This window comes from Phascolarctos cinereus, unplaced genomic scaffold (genome assembly GCF_003287225.1).
Source record: "Phascolarctos cinereus isolate Bilbo 61053 unplaced genomic scaffold, phaCin_HiC Scaffold_3;HRSCAF=262, whole genome shotgun sequence".
Taxonomy (NCBI): Eukaryota; Metazoa; Chordata; class Mammalia; order Diprotodontia; family Phascolarctidae; genus Phascolarctos; species Phascolarctos cinereus.
In genome coordinates, this window is record NW_027555736.1 from 163,400,436 (window position 1) to 163,419,874 (window position 19,439).

A 19,439-nucleotide genomic window follows, 5' to 3' on the forward strand; every position below is an offset into this window, starting at 1 on the left:
TTTCTCCTCCCTTTTGTGGCTAAACTCATTAGTCAGTGCCTCCACTTCCTCTTCTCTCATTCTCTTAACACTCTGCAGTTTAGATTCCAACCCCAACATTCAACTGTAACTGCTCTTCCCAGTTACTCTTAATTGGCAATTAAGATCTTTTCTCAGAATGCATCCCCTTGACCTTTCACACTGCTAATCACCCTCTTCTTCTGGACACTCTCCTCTAGGTTTTTCTGGCATTGCTCTTTCCCGGTTCTCCTTCAACCTATCTGACTTAATCCTTCATAGTCTCTTTTGCTAGATCTTTCTCTAGGTCACAACCATTAACTTTGAATGTCTCCCAAAGGTCTGTCCTACGTCCTCTTTTTCTTCTCTCTCTACATTTGGTGATTTCATCAGGTCAATTATCATCTATATGCAAGTGATTCCTAGATCTATAAAGGGTTTCTCAAAAGCCTTAGTGAAATTTTAAGACATTATGTATTTAAATTAAGTATTTATAAAATTAAACATTTATGATATTAAAGCTTACAACCACACTAAGGCTTTTGGGACACCCAGTACATGCAGTCCTTTGTCCTGACCACTAGTTTCACATCACCAATTGTTGCCTATTGGACATATCAAACTCAACATGTCCCAAACTGAACTTGTTAGACTTAGAATTTGTTTAAAAATTCAATTTTATTTTCAGTCCTGAATTCTTTCTTTCCCTCCTCCCAATTCCCTCACCTACTGAGTCAAGAAAAAACAAAATCCATTACAAATAGAGTCAAACAAAACAAATTCACACGACCATGTAAAAAAAAAAAGAAAGAAAGAAAGAAAAGAAAAAGAAAAAGAAAAAGAAAAAAGAATATATCCTTCAGTCTGCATTGTGGGTCCACCAGTTCTCTTATCTGGAAGTGAACAGCATGTTTCATCTGGAGTCCTTTCGTATTGTGGTGGGTCATTGTGTTGATCAGGGTTACCAAGTCCTTCAATGTTGACTTATTTTTACAATACTGCTGTTATCATATATACCGTTCTCCTGCTTCTGCTCACTGTCCTTTGCATTAGTTCATACAAGTCTTCCCAGGTTTTCTGAAACCATCCCCTTCATCATTTCTTATAGCACCTTTTTTTCCCACCATATTTATATATTATAACTTGTTTAGCTAATCCCCAGTTGATGGACATCCTTTCAGTTTACAATCCTTTGCCACCACAAAAATATTTTTGTACATATGGGTACTTTTCCTCTTTCTCAGATCTCTTTGGGGCATAAACCCAGAAATAGTATTTCTGGGTCAAAGAGTGTGCATTTTTAATAGCTTTTTGGGTGTAGTTCCAAATTGCTTTTCAGAATGGCTGAATTAGTTCATACCTCCAACAATAGTGCATCAGTGTATCTGTTTTCCTATATCCCCTCCACCATTGTCCTTAGAACTCACTGTCTTTTCCCCAAAACCTTCCACTTTTCCTAACTTCCCTATAATTGTCAAGGGCACTACCATTTTCCTAGCCACCCAACTCTGCAACCTCAGTGTCACACTCACTCTACATATCCAATCTGGTGTCAAGTCCTGCCATTTCTACCTTCACAATATCTCTTATACACATTCCCTACTATCCACTCATATATCCACTGTGATGATGCAGGGTCTCATCACATCATATCTGGACTATTGCAGCAGCCCAATGAATGGCATCTCCACATACTCTTGACACAATAATACTGGCCTTTAAGCTATTACTCATACAAGACATGCCATCTACAAACTTCATGCCTTTTTACCTGCTATCTTCTTATGTCTGGAATGCTCCCACTCGTCTCCTTAACCTCGTGGCTTCCTCAGAGGCTCAGTTTAAATCCTGCCTTCTACAAGAGGTCTCATTCTGATCTCATTCCTGGTCTCATCCCCCAGTCCTGTCCTCCCACCCCTCCCCCTAACCAACCCCCCATAAAGGTCTTCCTTCTGAGATTACCTCCCATCTATACTGGATATATCTTGTATGTTCACAGCTATTTGTATATTTGTCTCACTCATTAGAACGCTAGTTTCTTGAGGGCAGGGATTATGTGTTCCAAAAGTCTTAGTGTAGTTGCAAGTTAATAAAGGTAAAAGCTACATTAAGATTTTTGGGACACCTTGTATTTCCCCTGTATTTCTAGAGCTTAGCACTGTTTGGCACATAGTAGATGCTTAATAAATACTAACTAAATAAATGACTGAATGACATTAACAGATTATATTTCACTGATCTCTTTGAGAGATAGTGATTCCACTAATAGCTCACTCTATCCATAATGGATCATCATACCACATTTAAATGGTGCTTTAAGATGGCAAAACACTTTGCATCTATTATCTCACTTGATCCTCACAATAAACCAGGTAAGATAGGTACTATTATTATCCCTATTTTGTGGATAAGGAAAGCAAATCTGAGAGAAATTAAATGATTTAACTGGGTCACTCAGCTAGTAAGGTTTTGAGGTAAAAGGACCAAGTTTAAATCCTATCCAAGTCTAGGACACCATCCAATATGTGAAAATGCCTCATTTTTAACACTTGATTAAAATGTACCATTTCCCCCCCCCCATTTCATTTCTAAGAGACATGCTAGAAAAAAGCTTAATTCTAAGTTAATGTATCTGACCTTGCCCACTGACTTAAAGACAAATAATTGTTGTTTTATTCATTGCTTTTTTCAGGTAGATTTGCTATTATAGTCTCAGTAATGTCAAACTCAAATAGAAATGGAGGTTGCTAACGGGTACTTAAGGATCCCTTTAGGCTACACATTGATTTAGTTTTAAAGTGTAATACTATTTGTGTGTTATTGTATTTTCATTTATTTTGTTAAATATTTCCAATTACATTTATATCTGGTTCAGGCTGTACTCAGGAGTGTTGTGGGCTGCGTGTTTGACACCTCTGGTCTAAAGAAACTATTAGTTGAGTGAAGGCAGTAGGATAAAACACACCCTGAAATTGGTGCTTATGGTTCTTTTGTGTTACATCAGACAACAGGAAACTTCAATCAAGACAGAACACTTAACAGCATTTTGGGATTTAAAATAATTTCCTCATTGGGATTTTAATGCAGGTGTACATGAAATTTATATATTAAAAAATTAAAGAAAAGTTTCATTTCTTTTTTAGAATAAAGTTTAAGTGCACAAATACATCCCAAAGCCAACATAAAAATAGCTTTGCTCTGTTGTGTCTCTAAAAAGCATTTTAGTTATTTAGAACAGGCAAAGAAAAAGCAATCCTCTGAGTTCTAGGCTTCACGAAAGGATTTTTTTAAAATTATATACATAGGTCTGATGTGCAAGTATGCAATAAATATATACACATACATTCCTACCTGCTTTACATCATTCTAGAGTATTCACAGTAGAATCAAGCTGAGGGTTAGAAATGTGAAAAGGCCATAACAGTGAAAAGAAAAATAAAGTATACAATGGGGTTTAGGCCAGGATAAGGTGGCTTAGATGGACTGCAAATAATGAGTTTAATTTGGGAGTAGACTAAAAAAGTTGTTTTTGAAATAAGTAGAATCTATAAAGGATGCTTACTGTAATATTTATTAGATGTTGTCAGCTTCCTGATAAAGTAGTAGCACTGACCTGAAATATTTAGTTTCAGTAACACAGCTCTCACTCTTATGTCTTTTAAATGGCTGTATATAACTACTCTGCATCTTACTATGCACTTCTAGAGTTGTGCTGCTGTGCCTTTAAAAAAGAGCTAGCTTTCTACATACTCTTCTTATGTGGCTACATCTGTTACTCGCTGTTCCAATGATGTATAAAAGAGGATGTACGCTGCTGAGGACCTCACAGAGGACACTGAGATGTCAGACACTTCATGATCATCAAATTTAAACCATCGCTGTCTCGCAGCATTTTTACAGTAGGCAGTGTAGTGTCCTCCATCCAGTCCGCCATAGTGATTCTGTAATCAAACAGACACGAAACCAATTAGGAAGATTCACAGTTCAAAGTATTAAGAGTTTTCTCACTGGGGTAAGAATGAATGGTCATGGCCACTATGATTAAAAACAAAGGGTTTTGGAGCTTTTTTCGTTTTTGTTTTTTTAAATCAAAGGTTTACATTTAAATTTAATGAGGTACTTACTGAAACTGAAAACAGATTGTATCTCTTCAAATTATTCTTTGGACCAATAACATATTGTGATAAATCAAGATTTTCTAATGGAAAATCTACAGATGTTTGTAGTTTTTGTTTCCATCTTCCATCATAGGAAAAACTGCAGAACATAACGTTGTAACAGTTAAACAGAGCACCTAAGGTTCATAGGAACATTGTTTTAAGCCTTTCTATGTATTTATAATGTATTATTTCCATATTATAGTTATCTATATCTGCATCTTATTCCCTCTCCCCAATTAAACTGTATACTCTATAAAAATATGGACTTTGTCATAGCCTCATTTCCTATCTTTCCCAATGCCTAGTTCAGTACCCTGCATGCAGCAAGCACTTAATAACTATCTATTTATCTATCTGAACTAAATTCTATTACAAGCCAGCCTTAGGCATAATGGAAAGTCCCATAGGTCATTTTGAAAACTCCATTTCCTCCACTGTCGGTCACCTCAAGAACAGAAAGGGACAACATCATCAAACTATGATTTCTTAGAAGGAACCGAGGGCTGCTCATTATCCACACTTCCTTCTTCAGGATAAAAGAGTCCAAAACAGCTGGCAGGAGGACTAAGCCCAGGCAATACCTAACACAGTCCCCTCACTTCAACTCTTGTTCACTTCATTCAATGAACTACTCCTCAAAACAGCAAAACTGTTTTGCTATACATACTATAAACATTAGGTACGCAGAGGGCAAGCCACTGAGGTAAGTTCAAATGATGAAAATTTTATAGACAAATAAAATATAGTTAGTGGATGTTCACAAAATTCTTTTTTGACAACAAGGACTGTTTACTCAGCATCTATACAGTATTCTTTATAGAGCATAGCACAGTGGTGTGGGAATTATACAGGCCAAGCAATAATTCCGATATGATTTCATTTTGTGAAAGCAATGATACTGAACATCTGACCAGATGAAACAAGACTGAGCTAATTTCATCATCTCTTATAAATTCTCTGTCAAGTGAGAACTGAATTTCACGCCATACACAAGTGTTTCACTGCTCTCTTCTTGTAGTGTTTTTAATTCTGCAGTTTCTAAGATTATATATTATTCCAAGGAAACATCAAAAAGCTGTAGCTCTTTAAGAACACAAATCAATTACTGTTAGAAATACTGCAGGGACTACTGGTGTGAAGAAGTCAAGTGTTTTAAGGATTATTCAAGACCACAATGAAACAGGATCAGTCACATCAAAGGATAAAGGAGACAGGTGAAAACAAAAAACAATGACTGACACTATTAACACAAAATAGTCTAATTAATCCTTAGAAAACAAGCAAAGACCTCCAGAGGGACCTGGAAACTGAAGGGGTTGTTAATAATTTGTCTACAGTTAGTCATAGGCTTCCTGAAGGTGAAAAGACATTAAGACCAGTATAAAAAAAAATCTGCTAACGGGCAGCTAGGTGGCGCAGTGGATAGAGCACCCTTACTAGCTGTGTGACTCTGGGCAAGTCACTTAACCCCAATTGCCTCATCTCCCCCCACAAAAAATCTGCTAAACATTGCTATAAAGAAAAAAAGCTTGCAATGAGGAAGAAAATAGAAAGATTAGAATGCTGAAGATTGGAGAAGTAATTTTTACTTATGAAACTAATTTTTAAAAAAATAAGACTGGTTCTGCCTATCTCTCCTAGGCTGGAAGTGCAGGGAATTATTCATAGTTCTTATTCTACTACTGACTGGCACAGGTGCTTTTGTTTCTAACCTGGGCCAATTCATTCCTCCTTAGGTAACCTGGTGGTCCCTATTCTTGGGGCTGGTCACCATTTAAATGCTGAATTTGGTGCAGATACCCAATTAGCATGGCCCTCTGCAGCTCAGAGCTGTTGAACTCAAGAGATCTGATAGCCTTAGACTCCTCAGTTGTGTGCTACCCCACTCAGGTGAAACTCTTTTGTTCAATCAAGACTTCATCTATTGTCATAAAATCCAAGTGAGTCTCTAAAATCAACTGTAAAAAAACATACCCCAAAATGGGGGATTTTTAACTTCCAGAGTCCCCATTAAGAGTAGTGATGAATTCCAATACATATTCATATACATATATATGTATGTATGTCTACATGTACAGATCATAGATACAGATTAGACAGACAGATGGAAGAAGCAGAATGCAGAGCTGTTATGAAATTACAAAAATTTCCACTAGAAATGGAATACTGCAATGTGATGCTTTATCATGCCACATGTCATAAAAATGTAAAGAAATTAATTCAAGCTATGGAGATATATACATACTTCAAAGGCCTAGGAAGTTGCCTGATTAAAACTCTATTGAAAATCTAAATTCTATGCCCAAAGAGCTATAAAACTCTGCATATCCTTTGACCCCACAATAGCACTACTAGGTCTGTATCCCAAAGAGGTGTAAAAAAAAAAAGAAAAGAAAAGAAATGGATCTATACATAGCAGCTCATTTTGTGGTGGCAAAGAATTAGAAATTGAGGGGATGCCCATCAACTGGGGAATGGTTGAACAAGTTGTAGCACATGATTGTGATGGAATACTAATGTGCTATAAGAAATGATGAGCAAGACGATTTCAGAAAAACCTGGAAAGACTTACATGAACTGATGCAAAGTAATGTGGGCAGAACCAGGAGAACATTGTACATGGTAACAGCAATATTGTACAATGACTGACTTGCTATTTTCAGTAATACAATGATCTAAGACAATTTCCAAGGACTAATGATGAAAAGTGCTATCTAGCTTCAGAGAAAGAGTTGATGAAGTCTGAATGCACAATGAAGATTACTTTTTAAACTTTCTTTTCAGTCTATGTTTTCTTTCACATGACTAACATGGAAACTTCTTTTGCATGACTGCACATGTATAACCTACATCAAACTGCTTGCCTCCTCACTGAGGGAGAGAAGGAGAGGAAAGGAGGAAGAGAATATAGAACTCAAAAAAATTTTTAAAAACAAATATTAAAAATGTTTACATGCAATTGGAAAAAAATATTTTTAAAAAACTTACATCCTAGACTCAAGGTTAGACTTATGTCAAAATCTTGTGAACCCAATGCTAAACAAAATAAAACAAGTGATGATAGAAAAAGTACGTATTTATTGTACATTAAATTTTTTGTAGAAGAGTTATACGTAGTGCTTAGTAGTAGTAAATCCTTATGTAAAAAACATATTATATATATTACATATATTATTATTAAATCGCCTAACCCCACCAAAAAAAGTTATAAGGTTTATTAGATAAATAAATAATACATTTAATTATTTTACTCTGTCCCAATTAATTCACACACCAGCATACACACTGGGGGATAATAATAATAATAGCTAATACTTATATAGCATGCTTGTGTCAGGCACCCTGCTAAATACTTTACAAATACCTCATCTGATCCTCACAACCGCCCTGAGAGGTAGGTGCTTAATATTATCCTCATTTCACAGCTGAGAAAACTGAGGCAAACAAAGGTTAAATAACTTGCCCAAGGTTATAGACCTAGTAAGCATTCTGAGGTTGAATTTGAACTCAGGTCTTCCCTACACCAGGCCTAGTGCTCTAACCACTGTACCCCCTAGTTGCCTCAAGTCAACACAAGAGAAATACTTTCACTTTTCTGGTCACACAGTCCCCCACTAAAGCTGAAAACCATCAACGTTCTGACCTGTATCTTTGTCTTATCTCATGGATAAACTTGCCCTCGTTTTCTTACCGTTTCAGATGTACTAGAAGAACAGGTGGCAACTTCCAGATTTCTATTTTTTTCATTGAGTCCCTTCGAGTTTTGCAATGGCTACAGTAAAATCTGTTGTTATCTGTGAGCTTTTCCTCTTTGGAAAATAATCTAAGGCAATCCTAAGAGAAAAGAAGTCAACTCAAAGGCTTAAGACAATAAGTATCATAAAAAAATTCCCTTCATATCAGCTATCTACGTCACAGTGCAGATATCAGGGTGTACCACTTCTGCCTCAAAATTATGGAATGTAAAATCAACACTACAGATTTCTAAATCAAAATTATGCTTTCAGATGCTTTAAATTTAAGGAAATTAAGTGCAAATCTGAAAAATATGCCAAACTGAAGGAAAAAATATTGTCAAATTCCCAACTTTTTGTAACCCCTGAAGGCCTATGTAAAATTAGAAACTTTTTTACCTGTAAATTTCAACTATATATATAACATAACATTTCTGCAGATTTAAGCAGTTTCCTCAGAAATTTATAGAAAAACATATAAACTAGCATTGTAGTTAGTAAGTTGTCTCCTTTTAATCTGAGGCTTACCTGTAATGTACATTTACTTGTGGATGCTAGCGGTAAAGACAAATACATAAAAGCCTCAAATGTCCTAGACTTTTTGTGACAGGTGAGGCACTGTACTGTGGATTTGAACTGGCCCTGAAAAAGTGCAACGATAATCGACTCATTGAGCTGCTTGTGCTTCTGCCAGGCATGTTCAGCTGCTTTGAAATCATCAAGATGATCATTATTTTCCTCTTTATGCCTCTTTCGATTATCTGCCTAGAAATGAAATATTTAAATTCTCATTAATCTATTACTTGAAATTTGTAGGTAAATGCTACTGAACACATTGACAAAGGAGTTCTCAAACACTCTTGCCATCCTCTCTCATGTGACAGAAGATGTTGACACTGAATGAGGGGCTGTGGAAAACACTTAGCAAGAAGCTAATCCTTCAGTGTTTGCAATGAGGGAACTGGACACCTTCTCCAAGCATCCCTTCAGTTTTATAATTCTACGGTCAAAAATACTGGCCTGTTTTCATTATTTAAAATGTACTTTGAGATCACAGCTTTAGCAAACGCCTGTTATAAGATTTCTCCTACTGAATCTAAAAGCAACTGGAATTATCTGTGCAGAAATTAGTGAAAGTTGTTGTTCTTAAAAAGATGATGATGATGATGATGATGGTGAAGGAGATCCTCTTTGTGCAGAAATGACAAGCTTCATGCTCAGGTCATAACATATAAATCTATATATGGTATACAGAACCCAATCATATTGTAACATAAACAATACAAGGTAATATAAAATCAGAAAAACAAACCTGATCCAAATAATTTAGCAGGCACAGAGTCTAACTGCTTTTGGGAAGAAGTAAAAGAGGGGAGGATAGAAACATTCAGTTTAAAGTCAATTATGATCAAGATTTTGGTAAAAATTTTCTGCATTCAGGATTTTAAAGTATTCCTCTACACAAACTGATATCCTACATATATACAGGCCTACAGCTGTTTTTCCTCTGACTTATCATTTCTTTGGTATAGGTATAGGAAAGTCCGTCTACCAATGCATTATTAGTCACTGTTCTGGAACTTAACAGTCTTAGGGATTTACTGGGGCATTGGGAGGTTAAGTGATCTGTCCAGGGTTTCAGAAGTAGGACTTGAACCCAGGCCTTCCAGACTCTGTGGCCAGCCTTCTATCTACAACACATGACTACCTATAGCTACAATGCTACAAGGATATAACAGACAACTGTCCTACCAGATAAAAAGTAAACCAAACACACTCTGACGACTGAAACAGCAAACTTCACAGACACAAAAAAGGCAGCAAGACTTTCTAACATTCAACAATAACACACAAATTCCGGTATCTGAAAAAACCTGTTTTTGGAATGCCTGCCTATCTGAGTACAAAGCTGTCAGTCCCAACATTAGTGGTGTCAAGATACCACCAAGCAAAACACACATGGATACTGGATGAGAAGACTACAGCACTACTGAGTAACCCAAACAAGCACTTTGCAACATTCAAAAATAAGATGCCTTACTTTATTCAAGTCTTCGTGGAGTCCATCCATTAGGAACAGAAGCAACTCTTGTGAGTCTTGCTGGCTGTATCCTGAGAACTGGTCATTGATCTTCCCAATTGTGATTTTAAAATCCTTTGGACTGATATACCTGTACTGTCCTGTCCACAGAGCCTTCATGATTATCCCAAACTCCTCAGCCACTTCCCCTTTATGCCCCAATAAATTTGACCTTTGCAAATAAAATAAAAATTATAAATAACAATTAAGATAATGAATATGCAGGAGTAAAAAGCGTTACTTTAAATATCAAAATAAATTATTGTTAACATACTTTTAATATTTCAAATAAATTTAGTAAACATTTTTAAAGCATTTACTATGTGCAGATAATAACAAAAATAAAAAGCTAATATTTATTTATTTTTTAAATATAAATTTATTTATTTTTAGTTTTCAATATTCACTTCCACAAGTTTTTGAGTTCCAAATTTCTCACCCCTCCCCCCACCCCAAGATGGCATGCATTCTGAATACCCCTTCCCCTGTTCTGCCTTCTCTTCTATCTTTCCCCCCTCCCCTCTCTTATCCCCTTCCCCTATTTTCCTGTAGAGCAGGATAGACTTCTGTACCCCATTTACTGTATTTCTTATTTCCCAGTAGCATGTGAAAACATTTTTTTAAAAACATGTGTTTTTAAAACTTTGAGTTCCAAATTTTCTCCCTTTCTCCCTCTCCACCTACCCTCATTGAAAAGGCAAGCAACTCAATATAGGTTGTACATGTGCAGTTATGCAAAACACTTCCACAGTAGACGTGTTGTGAAAAACTAACTCTATTTCCCTTAATCCTATCCTGCCCTCCCATTTATTCTATTCTTTCTTTTGACCCTGTCCCTCCTCAGAAGTATTTACTTCTGATTACCCTCTTTCCCAATCTGCCCTCCTCTCTATCACCCCCTGCTCTCTTGTCCCATTCTCCCCCTATTTTCCTGTAGGGTAAGACAGATTTCCATACCCAATTGAATGTGTATGTTATTTTCTCCTTAAGCCAAATCCTATGAGAATAAGATTCCCTCATTCCCTCTCACCTTCCCCTGTTTCCCCTCCACTATGAGAGACTTTTCTTTTCTGTTTTATTTTTGTGAGATAATTTACCCCATTCTACCTTTCCCTTTCTTCTCCAAGTATCATCCTCTCTCATCCCTTAATTTTATTCTCCAGATATGACCCCTTAATCTTCAACTCACCCTGTGCCCTCTATCTATCTATATATACATACATACAATTTTTTTCCTTCAACTACCCTAATACTGACAAAGTTCTCATGAGTTACAAATATCATCTTTCCATGCAGGAACGTAAACAGTTCAATCTTAATAAGTCTCTTATGATTTCTCTTTCCTGTTTACCTCTTCATGTTCCACTGGAGTCCTGTATTTGAAAGTCAAATTTTCTGTTTAGCTCTGGTCTTTTCATCAGGAATGCTTGAAAGTCCTCTATTTCACTGAATGACCATTTTTCCCCCTGAAGGATTATACTCAGTTTTGCTGGATAGGTGATTCTTGGCTGTAATCCTATGTCCTTTGCCCTCTGGAATATTATATTCCATGCCCTGCGGTCCTTTAATGTAGAAGCTGCTAAATCTTGTGTTATCCTGATTGTGTTTCCACAGTACTTGAACTGTTTCCTTCTGGCAGAAAAGCTAATTATTTATATGGTGCTTACTACGTATCAGTCACTGTGCTAAGCATTTTACAACTTCTGTCTCATCTGATCCTCACCAACAATTCTGGGAGGTAGGTGCTATCATAAGAATAATTTACAGATAAGGAAACTGAGGCAAACAGAGGCTAAGTAACTTGCCCAAAGTCACACAGCTAGTAAGTATCTAAGGACACATCTGCACTCAGGGCTTTGTGACTCTAGGCCTGGCACTCTATCCATGGGACTACCTTGCTGACTGTGCTAGGGACTGGGTGAGATGGAATTTACAGCCTAATATCCTAAAAGGACATGACAAATGAAGAACAGTATGAGACTGAGGTTAGAGAGGTATGTTAGGTCTAGATGGTGGAGGGCTTTGAATGTCATGTAAACAAATCCAAATTTTACTCATTAGGCAACAAAGAACATTACACACTGCCATGTACTCTTTGATCCACGGACACTGGCTCTCATGAACAAGACACTCCATCTCTTGGCTCCAGGCCTTTTCTCTGACCATCCCCCATCTCTGGAATACTCATCTTCCTCATCAACACTTACTGCCTTCCCTGGATTCAAGTCACAACTAAAATTCCATCTTCTAAAGGAAGCCTTTCCCAATGCTCCTTGATGCTGCCATTGCTCTATTATTTCCTTTTTATCTTGTATGTAGGTTGTTTGTACATATTTGTTTCCTTGTTGTTTCCCCAATTAGATTTCAAGCTCCTTGAGGGCAGAGACCGTCTTTTGTTTCTTTTCGTATCCTCAGCACTTAGCACAGTGCCTGGCATATAGGAGGTAGGTACTTAATAAATCTTCATTGACTGACTAGAAGATTTTGAGCAGAGAAATAACCTGACCAAAGTTATATATTATTATATTAGATATTATATTATATCCGTGATATAATGGAGGGGAAAAGCATCCAAGTCAGAGGACCTGGGTTCAAATCCTAATTCCCAGGGGCAGCTAGGTGGTGCAGTGGATAGAGTACTGGCCCTGGAGTCAGGAGGACCTGAGTTCAAATCCGATCTCAGACACGTAACACTCACTAGCTCTATGACTCTGGGCAAGTCACTTAACCCCAACTGCCTCACCAAATAGATAAATAATACTTTAGTGGGGAAGCTAGGTGGCACAGTGGATAAAGCACCGGCCCTGAAGTCAGGAGTACCTGAGTTCAAATCTGGCCTCAGACCAAACACTTGACACTTACTAGCTGTATGACCCTGGGCAAGTCACTTAACCCCAACTGCCTAAAAAAACAAACCAAATAAAATCTTAGTTCCCTGCTAACAACCTCTGGGTGGCTACTTCTGGCGGCTTCCATTTTCTCATCTTAAAAATGTGATGACTGAACTCCTCGATGCCTATGGTTCTTTTCAACTCTAGATTCTAATAGTGCCCTAATCTCCAAGTAAGGAAGATAGCCTGATATTGAAAATCTAGACAATTTGTCAACAACAACACAGATGATTTTTAGAACAAGAAAAAAATTTAAAGCAAAATTCCTAATACACTTTTCCCTTACTGATCTTTACTTTCACAAAAGCTTTATTTTAACCCACTCTGAATGACTTAGGCCCAAATTCTCCTTCTCTCTGCCTGATGGATAAGAAACAGGCTCCCAATCTGTGCCTGCAACACTCTTCCTCTCTTCCACATTCCTCTACTTCTGCTTCTCTTCCACATTTCCTCTCTCAAAAGGGAAAAAAAAGATAAAGTTCACAATATACCATTAAATTCAATTTTTCAAAAGTCTGAGGTTTCTACTTTTTTTCTTTTTAAAGGAGAATGCTGTGTAACGTGATTTGTCTGGATCTGTGTGAAATTTGGTTCCATTAGTGTAAAATGATGGCATACCTTACAAACAGAATAACAAATAAACTGAACAACCCACACAATAATTTCATTCCAGACCACAAGTGGTAAAAGAAAGCTGTTTTAGTATTCTTTACCTGTTAATGTCATCCTGATAAAAGTTTCTGTTGAAATAATCAGCCAAATGAGGAGCATTACATAGGCACTGCAATATTGAATTCATATAACAAGTGTTTCCTAAATTACGAAGTCCAGTGAGAGCTGGTCCTGATCCTCCAAACACAGGATTGAGATTACGAATCTGAGAGGCAGAGAGTCTTGAGATCTCAGCTTTGGGGTAGCATACTGGCCTAGGAAGAAAAATTAAGGTTATTGAAATTATGTAAATCTACAAGTAAATTCAGTTGTCATAATAAATCTTAAGTAAATTCAATGGTAACGATTTAAATGGCAGTAACTTTGGCAACCTGAGCAGTGGGTTAAACATTTATAAGGAAAGAGACCCCCAAAGAGTATGAGGAGTCTCGGAATGTAGTGCAGATATCTGACTTCTCTGTATCTAGCTGTATTCTGGGATACCTCCCCCCATGCCCCACCCCTTCTCTCTCTCTCTCTCTCTCTCTCTCTCTCTCTCATACACACACACACACACACACACACACACACACACACACACACACGACCCAAATTGCAGCTTGGGACTACTAATATCAAAAAACCTCTGAGGACTCTTAGGAAGGGCAATGTACTCAGAGATGAGACAGAATGGTTCTAACATTAGGAATTTGCTTTTAAAACCCTTTAGTCCTAGAAAGAAGGCTGGATTTTGACAGTATCCACTGCCAGATATTTGGTACTGAACTCAGTCAAATTCAGATACTGAATTCAGATGCAACACAGAGAACTGAAAGGTGACTATCTTTTGGGCAGTTATGAAAAAAAGGAAGTATCTGGATTCACTGTCACCTATCTATGTGGCTAGGGCAACAAAGAAAAGCCCTGAAAGGGAGTCTTCGAATATTATGGTCTAGTATAGGCAACTCCACTGAACTTTTTTTTCTTCTTAAAAGCAATGTAATTGTGTGACCTTCACAAATGACACAATCTTTAGCCACTATCAGTTTAACAAAGTTTAGTCAGAACACAGGAACTAGTAGATGGAACAAACACAAAAGAGCCATTATTAGAATAAATTCATTCACCAACTGAAAATGTCAAAGTATTTTACTGGGCTGTCTCACACACACACACACACACACACACACACACACACACACTCTCTCTCTCTCTCTCTCTCTCTCTCTCTCTTACTTTGTTAAATAAACATTTCTGAAGTTTTGTTGTTTTTGTTTTTTGTCATGGGAGTTACATCTTAAATACAATAGAGTTAAAGGAAGATGGCCAATTCTATTCTAATTAACCATCAAAGATTTTAAGGAAATAATGTGATGTCACTGATCTCTTCAAAAGCTCCTTTAAATTTTATTTGTATTGATACACATCAATCCTGAATTAACATGCATTTTTTTTTTGCACTCAGACATAATAGTTTGCATAGCTTTAAAGATATTTTTTCCTCTGGTTTCTTCCCTCCTTCTCCCTCCAGAGGCTTTTTTTTTTTTGACAACTCTTTTCTATAATCTTTGCTTTCCCTCCCTCTTCCTCACCCTACAGCCATGTGAGCACATGAAGTAAAGTTTCCATATATCAGTGAAAAAAAAAAACCACAGAGCTCTTTGATACGTGCCTGAGAAGAGCAACAAAAGATGCCATGAAAGCAAACTAGTTCTATCTCTTTGGCAAGAAAAGTGATTTCTTTATAGTACCACCAGTGAAAAGAGAGTGGTGATGGAGAGTTCAAAAAAAAAGATAAAGTGGAAAGCAAAGCTAAATTAGGAGTAGTCTAAGAAACTTGCTTTCAAATAACTTTTTTGATCATTGCTTATAATTAATCAGTTAATAGAATGGAGTAGAACAAAGATTAGGCTCTAGGAAGTTACCATGTTTATAGTACTACAGTAAATCTGGGATTGCCTCAGTACAGATACTCCCAAGATCAGCTGATCACAATCCACTCTGTCTTTTCATCATTGGTATTTCATCATTTTGTCTGTGTCTTTCCATAAATTCACCACAAAGGCTCCACCCAAACTGCTCAAATTTTTCCTCTAAGCATTTTAATGTTTTGTGATTACTGGTATTTCTTAATACCACTTCAGAATTCTGTCCCAAAATTAACCACCTAGAAAAGACAAAGGGAAGTCAGCCTAAGTGAAAGTGATAATTCACATTGTACAGAAAAGGAAAATGACAAATTCTGGAAAAATAGGGACACCAATGAACTACTGGTGGAGTAGTAAACTAGGCCAACCATTCTGGAGTACAATTTAGAACTATAACCAAAGGGCTATAAAATTGTACATACCCTTTGACCCAGCAATACTACTACAGGAATCTCTTAATATCATTTAAGAATTCTTTCTTAATATTAACCATCTAGGTAAGACTGATGGAAGTCAGGTAATAAGAAAGAGAATTCACATTGTACCAAAAAGGAAAATGACAAATTCTGGAGAAGAGGTGGAAAAATTAGGATACCACATGCACTGTTGGTAGTGTTGTGAATTGGTCCAAACATTCTGGAGAACAATTAGAAACTACAGCCAAAGGTGTATAAAACTGTGTATAAACCTTTTGACCTAACAGTACAACCACTAGATCTGCATGCCAAAGAGACCAAAGAGAAAAGGACCTATTTGTACAAAAATATTTGTATCAGCTCTTTCTGTGGTGGCAAAGAAATGGAAATCAAGGGAAAGCCCATCAACTAGGCAATGGTTGAACAAGTTGTGCTATGTGATTGTGATGGAATACTATTGTGCTATAAGAAATGATAAGCAGGATGCTTTCAGAAAAACCTGAGAAGTATTATATGAACTCATGCAAAGTGAAGTGAGCAGAACCAGGAGAACATTGTATACAGAACAATACTGTATGATGATCAACTATGAGCTATTCTCAGCAATACAAGACAATTTCAAAAGACCCATGATGAAAAATGTTATCCACTTCCAGAGAGAGAACTGATGAACTCTAAATGCAGATTAAAGCACACTTTTAAACATTCTTTATTTTTCTTTTTTCGGTCTGTTTTCTTTTGCAACACGGCTAATATGGAAATGTTTTGGATGACTTCATATGTATAATCAATATAAAATTATTTGTTTTCTCAAAGAGGGAGGAGAAAAATGAATATTAAAATATTCATAATGATATAAATAAAACATTAAATTTTTTACACACAATTGGGAAATATTTAATGCTATAAACAAAACCATGTGGAAAAATTTTTTTTAAAGAATTCAAATTGTACTCTGAGAAAGCTGCTAAACGATGATTCTCAAAGTAAAAAACACAGCATATTATAAAAACTCTGTAAAACAATGATTCTCAAAATTTCACCTGAGAGCCAGAGTTTGCTTGTGAGGACCTCCAGGTCTGAAGGCTAATATCTTCCTGTATTAACATTAAGAATAATGATAATGGCAATAATAATAGTTTTATTTCTGGTACGAAAAACTTGCATCACAGTGCTCAGTAGCTTCATCAAGATCAGCACCACTCTTTCCATTCTAATATGTTTCTTTCATTGTAAATGGAACACCTAACAAAGACTTTTGATCCCCATGAAGTCAAAACAGTGGACTTGGGAACCACTGCCAAGAAATCTAATGATTATCCTAGTTTTGGGCATATGGATAGGCTTACTTGTTTTCCCGATTGACTGCTGGAGTTACTGGTGGCTTCTTCTTTTCTTCTTCCTGAATGGCTTGGGTTATATCTGGGGAGGAGTAGGAGCGTTTTAGTTTGGAAGGTTCCCTATCCCGCTCAGCAGGAATCTGTGGCTTGGCTTTATGAGTTGGAGGGGTAGAAGTAGGAGCAGATGAAGGAGCCATTTCCGGTGGATACATATGAACACTGTTGGTGGGTGAATGGTAATAACGAAAGGTTCCAGTGATTGGGTCAAGGAACTTAGATGGAAAGGAAAAAAAAAAAAAGGTCAAAAAAGCCAAACTACCATCATATAAAGCTATTCCATTATTAGAGATACTTTTGGCTTTGTGTAATGTAGGTATAATAACTACAGAACTTCAATAACTAGCTAAATAACACTTTTAAGCACAACATATTCAGGTTTTTAGATTATAAATTTTTTGTAATGCTAAATGCCAGAAATGTCCATGCATCCCAATGGATCTTTCATGTTGCATGATCAGAAGGCCAATTAACATTAGGAAAAACAGGTGTGAAGTTATAATATATAATCCCTTTATTTAGAGAAAAAAGGACTAACTCTTTCTGAATATTTCAAAATTTGGAAATAATACCACATTAGTTCATAGAGAATAGATACAAAAAGGAATTACTATTTGAGTAACCCTCTTGTTTTCCCTTTGTAGTAATTTTGACTTTTACCTTGGCCCAGCCTGAAGGCAATCCTGGTACTATTCTTCCCATTTCTTCACTTCGAGCTCTTGTCAAAGGCTCTCTCTGAGACTAGTGAAGAAAAAGAAACAATGTACATAAAGATGAAAATTAATTAAGACACATGTGAATAGTTAAAAGAGTACTCTCTTTGCCTTCAGACTTTAAAACTTTTTGAGAACTAAGTTCCTAGACTTTTTCTGACAGGATTATTTTTCCTTTTTTAAGGTATTACAAACTCTACCTAGTTGGAAGAAAGGGGTTTCTGACAGTAGAAAACTTCTATGAGAATATGGGCGGTAAAGTAGCAGGAACTCCGTAGAGATTAATAAGAAAAGCTTTGGATTTCAATGAGCAGACTGCAAATGAACTGTGGGAGACTTCTATTGCTAAGCCTTCTTTTAAAATAATCTTCCTATTCACAACATCTTTTAAACATAGTATATCTCTATCCCCTCTTAACTGTTTATATTCTCTTCATAAATTGTTTTTCTTAGGACAGAGAAGCCTGACATAAGTAGTGTTTATAAATAATTTATCTACTGAATTATTGCATACTCTAAATATCTAAACCAAGCTTAACATACAAATACAGACAACAAAAGTCTCATGCTAGAAAAAGACTTTTTAAAATGAAAAGCTTGGGGATACATCACAAAGAAAAAAAAGCTTATAAAGGGTTAAAAGTTAATTTTTTTAAAAAAAATTAACTACTTATAAATTAACAAGACACTTGTTACCTCTAAGAAATTATACAAAATACTTTCAGTAGAAGGCTGAAAACATACTTTGCAATGTAACAGTCACATATAAATCGATGCTGTAGATGGAATAGCTCTCTCCTAGAAAGGAAAGCTTAAAAATCAAAAGAAATAGCTTTAGACAATCAATACTGTTGGATGCTACGACATCTGTAGTCCTTTCCACTTCTTTCCAATGACTTTACTTACTTTAGGTCTTTCATTATCTTCACTACTTTCACTAAAAGTTCCTGCCTTTGGAACTCCAATTTCTGGTTGTCCTTTAACTTTGACTGGCTGGAAAACAATTAAAATTTTGGAAGTGAAAAAAAATCCATTTTCTTCCAGCATACAAATGTATTTTACTGAAAAGGTAACATTCTAAATCAATCATACCCAAAACATTTTTTTAAATTACAAATAAAGCTCTACAAATAGCACTGGGATTTAGCTACCAGAACCATGGAAGCCCCCTCAACTCAAAAGACATCAGTACGTCTTTGAGATTTTATAGGGCTCAAAACACGAGAACAAAAGTCAAAATGAACTGTGAAGCATTCGATTCTGGTAGAATGACTGCCATATTGTACAGGCACCAAAACTCACCCTCACCTGAACACTTTTTCAGGAAAGTCTCTTGTGATTTTCAGGTTCTTGAGAGCATTCTCTATGAGCTAACTAGTTTGAGGGTGATACTGGAACCCGGTTGTCACATTTTTCATTGGGAATTACTTAAAATATTTTAGTGGATTGGTAATCTCCTTTCACTGGTGGAA

General features: G+C 36.4%; 1 protein-coding gene across 2 annotated transcripts in view; it reads right to left on the reverse strand.

The window, feature by feature from the left end:
• Positions 1-3,041: 3,041 nt before the first annotated feature.
• USP8 (ubiquitin specific peptidase 8) overlaps positions 3,042-19,439 on the reverse strand; it is a 113,942-nt gene continuing 97,544 nt past the window's right edge. For both annotated transcript variants that reach the window (XM_078151257.1, XM_020979998.2), the window contains exons 12-20: positions 18,874-18,960; positions 17,915-17,995; positions 17,207-17,469; positions 13,576-13,788; positions 9,933-10,143; positions 8,420-8,656; positions 7,849-7,991; positions 4,122-4,254; positions 3,042-3,938 (exon numbers count right to left, since the gene is read on the reverse strand). In XM_078151257.1, coding sequence (XP_078007383.1) covers positions 3,753-3,938; positions 4,122-4,254; positions 7,849-7,991; positions 8,420-8,656; positions 9,933-10,143; positions 13,576-13,788; positions 17,207-17,469; positions 17,915-17,995; positions 18,874-18,960 — 1,554 coding nt within the window. In that variant the 3' untranslated portion in view covers positions 3,042-3,752. The remainder of the gene's footprint in view (positions 3,939-4,121; positions 4,255-7,848; positions 7,992-8,419; positions 8,657-9,932; positions 10,144-13,575; positions 13,789-17,206; positions 17,470-17,914; positions 17,996-18,873; positions 18,961-19,439) is intronic.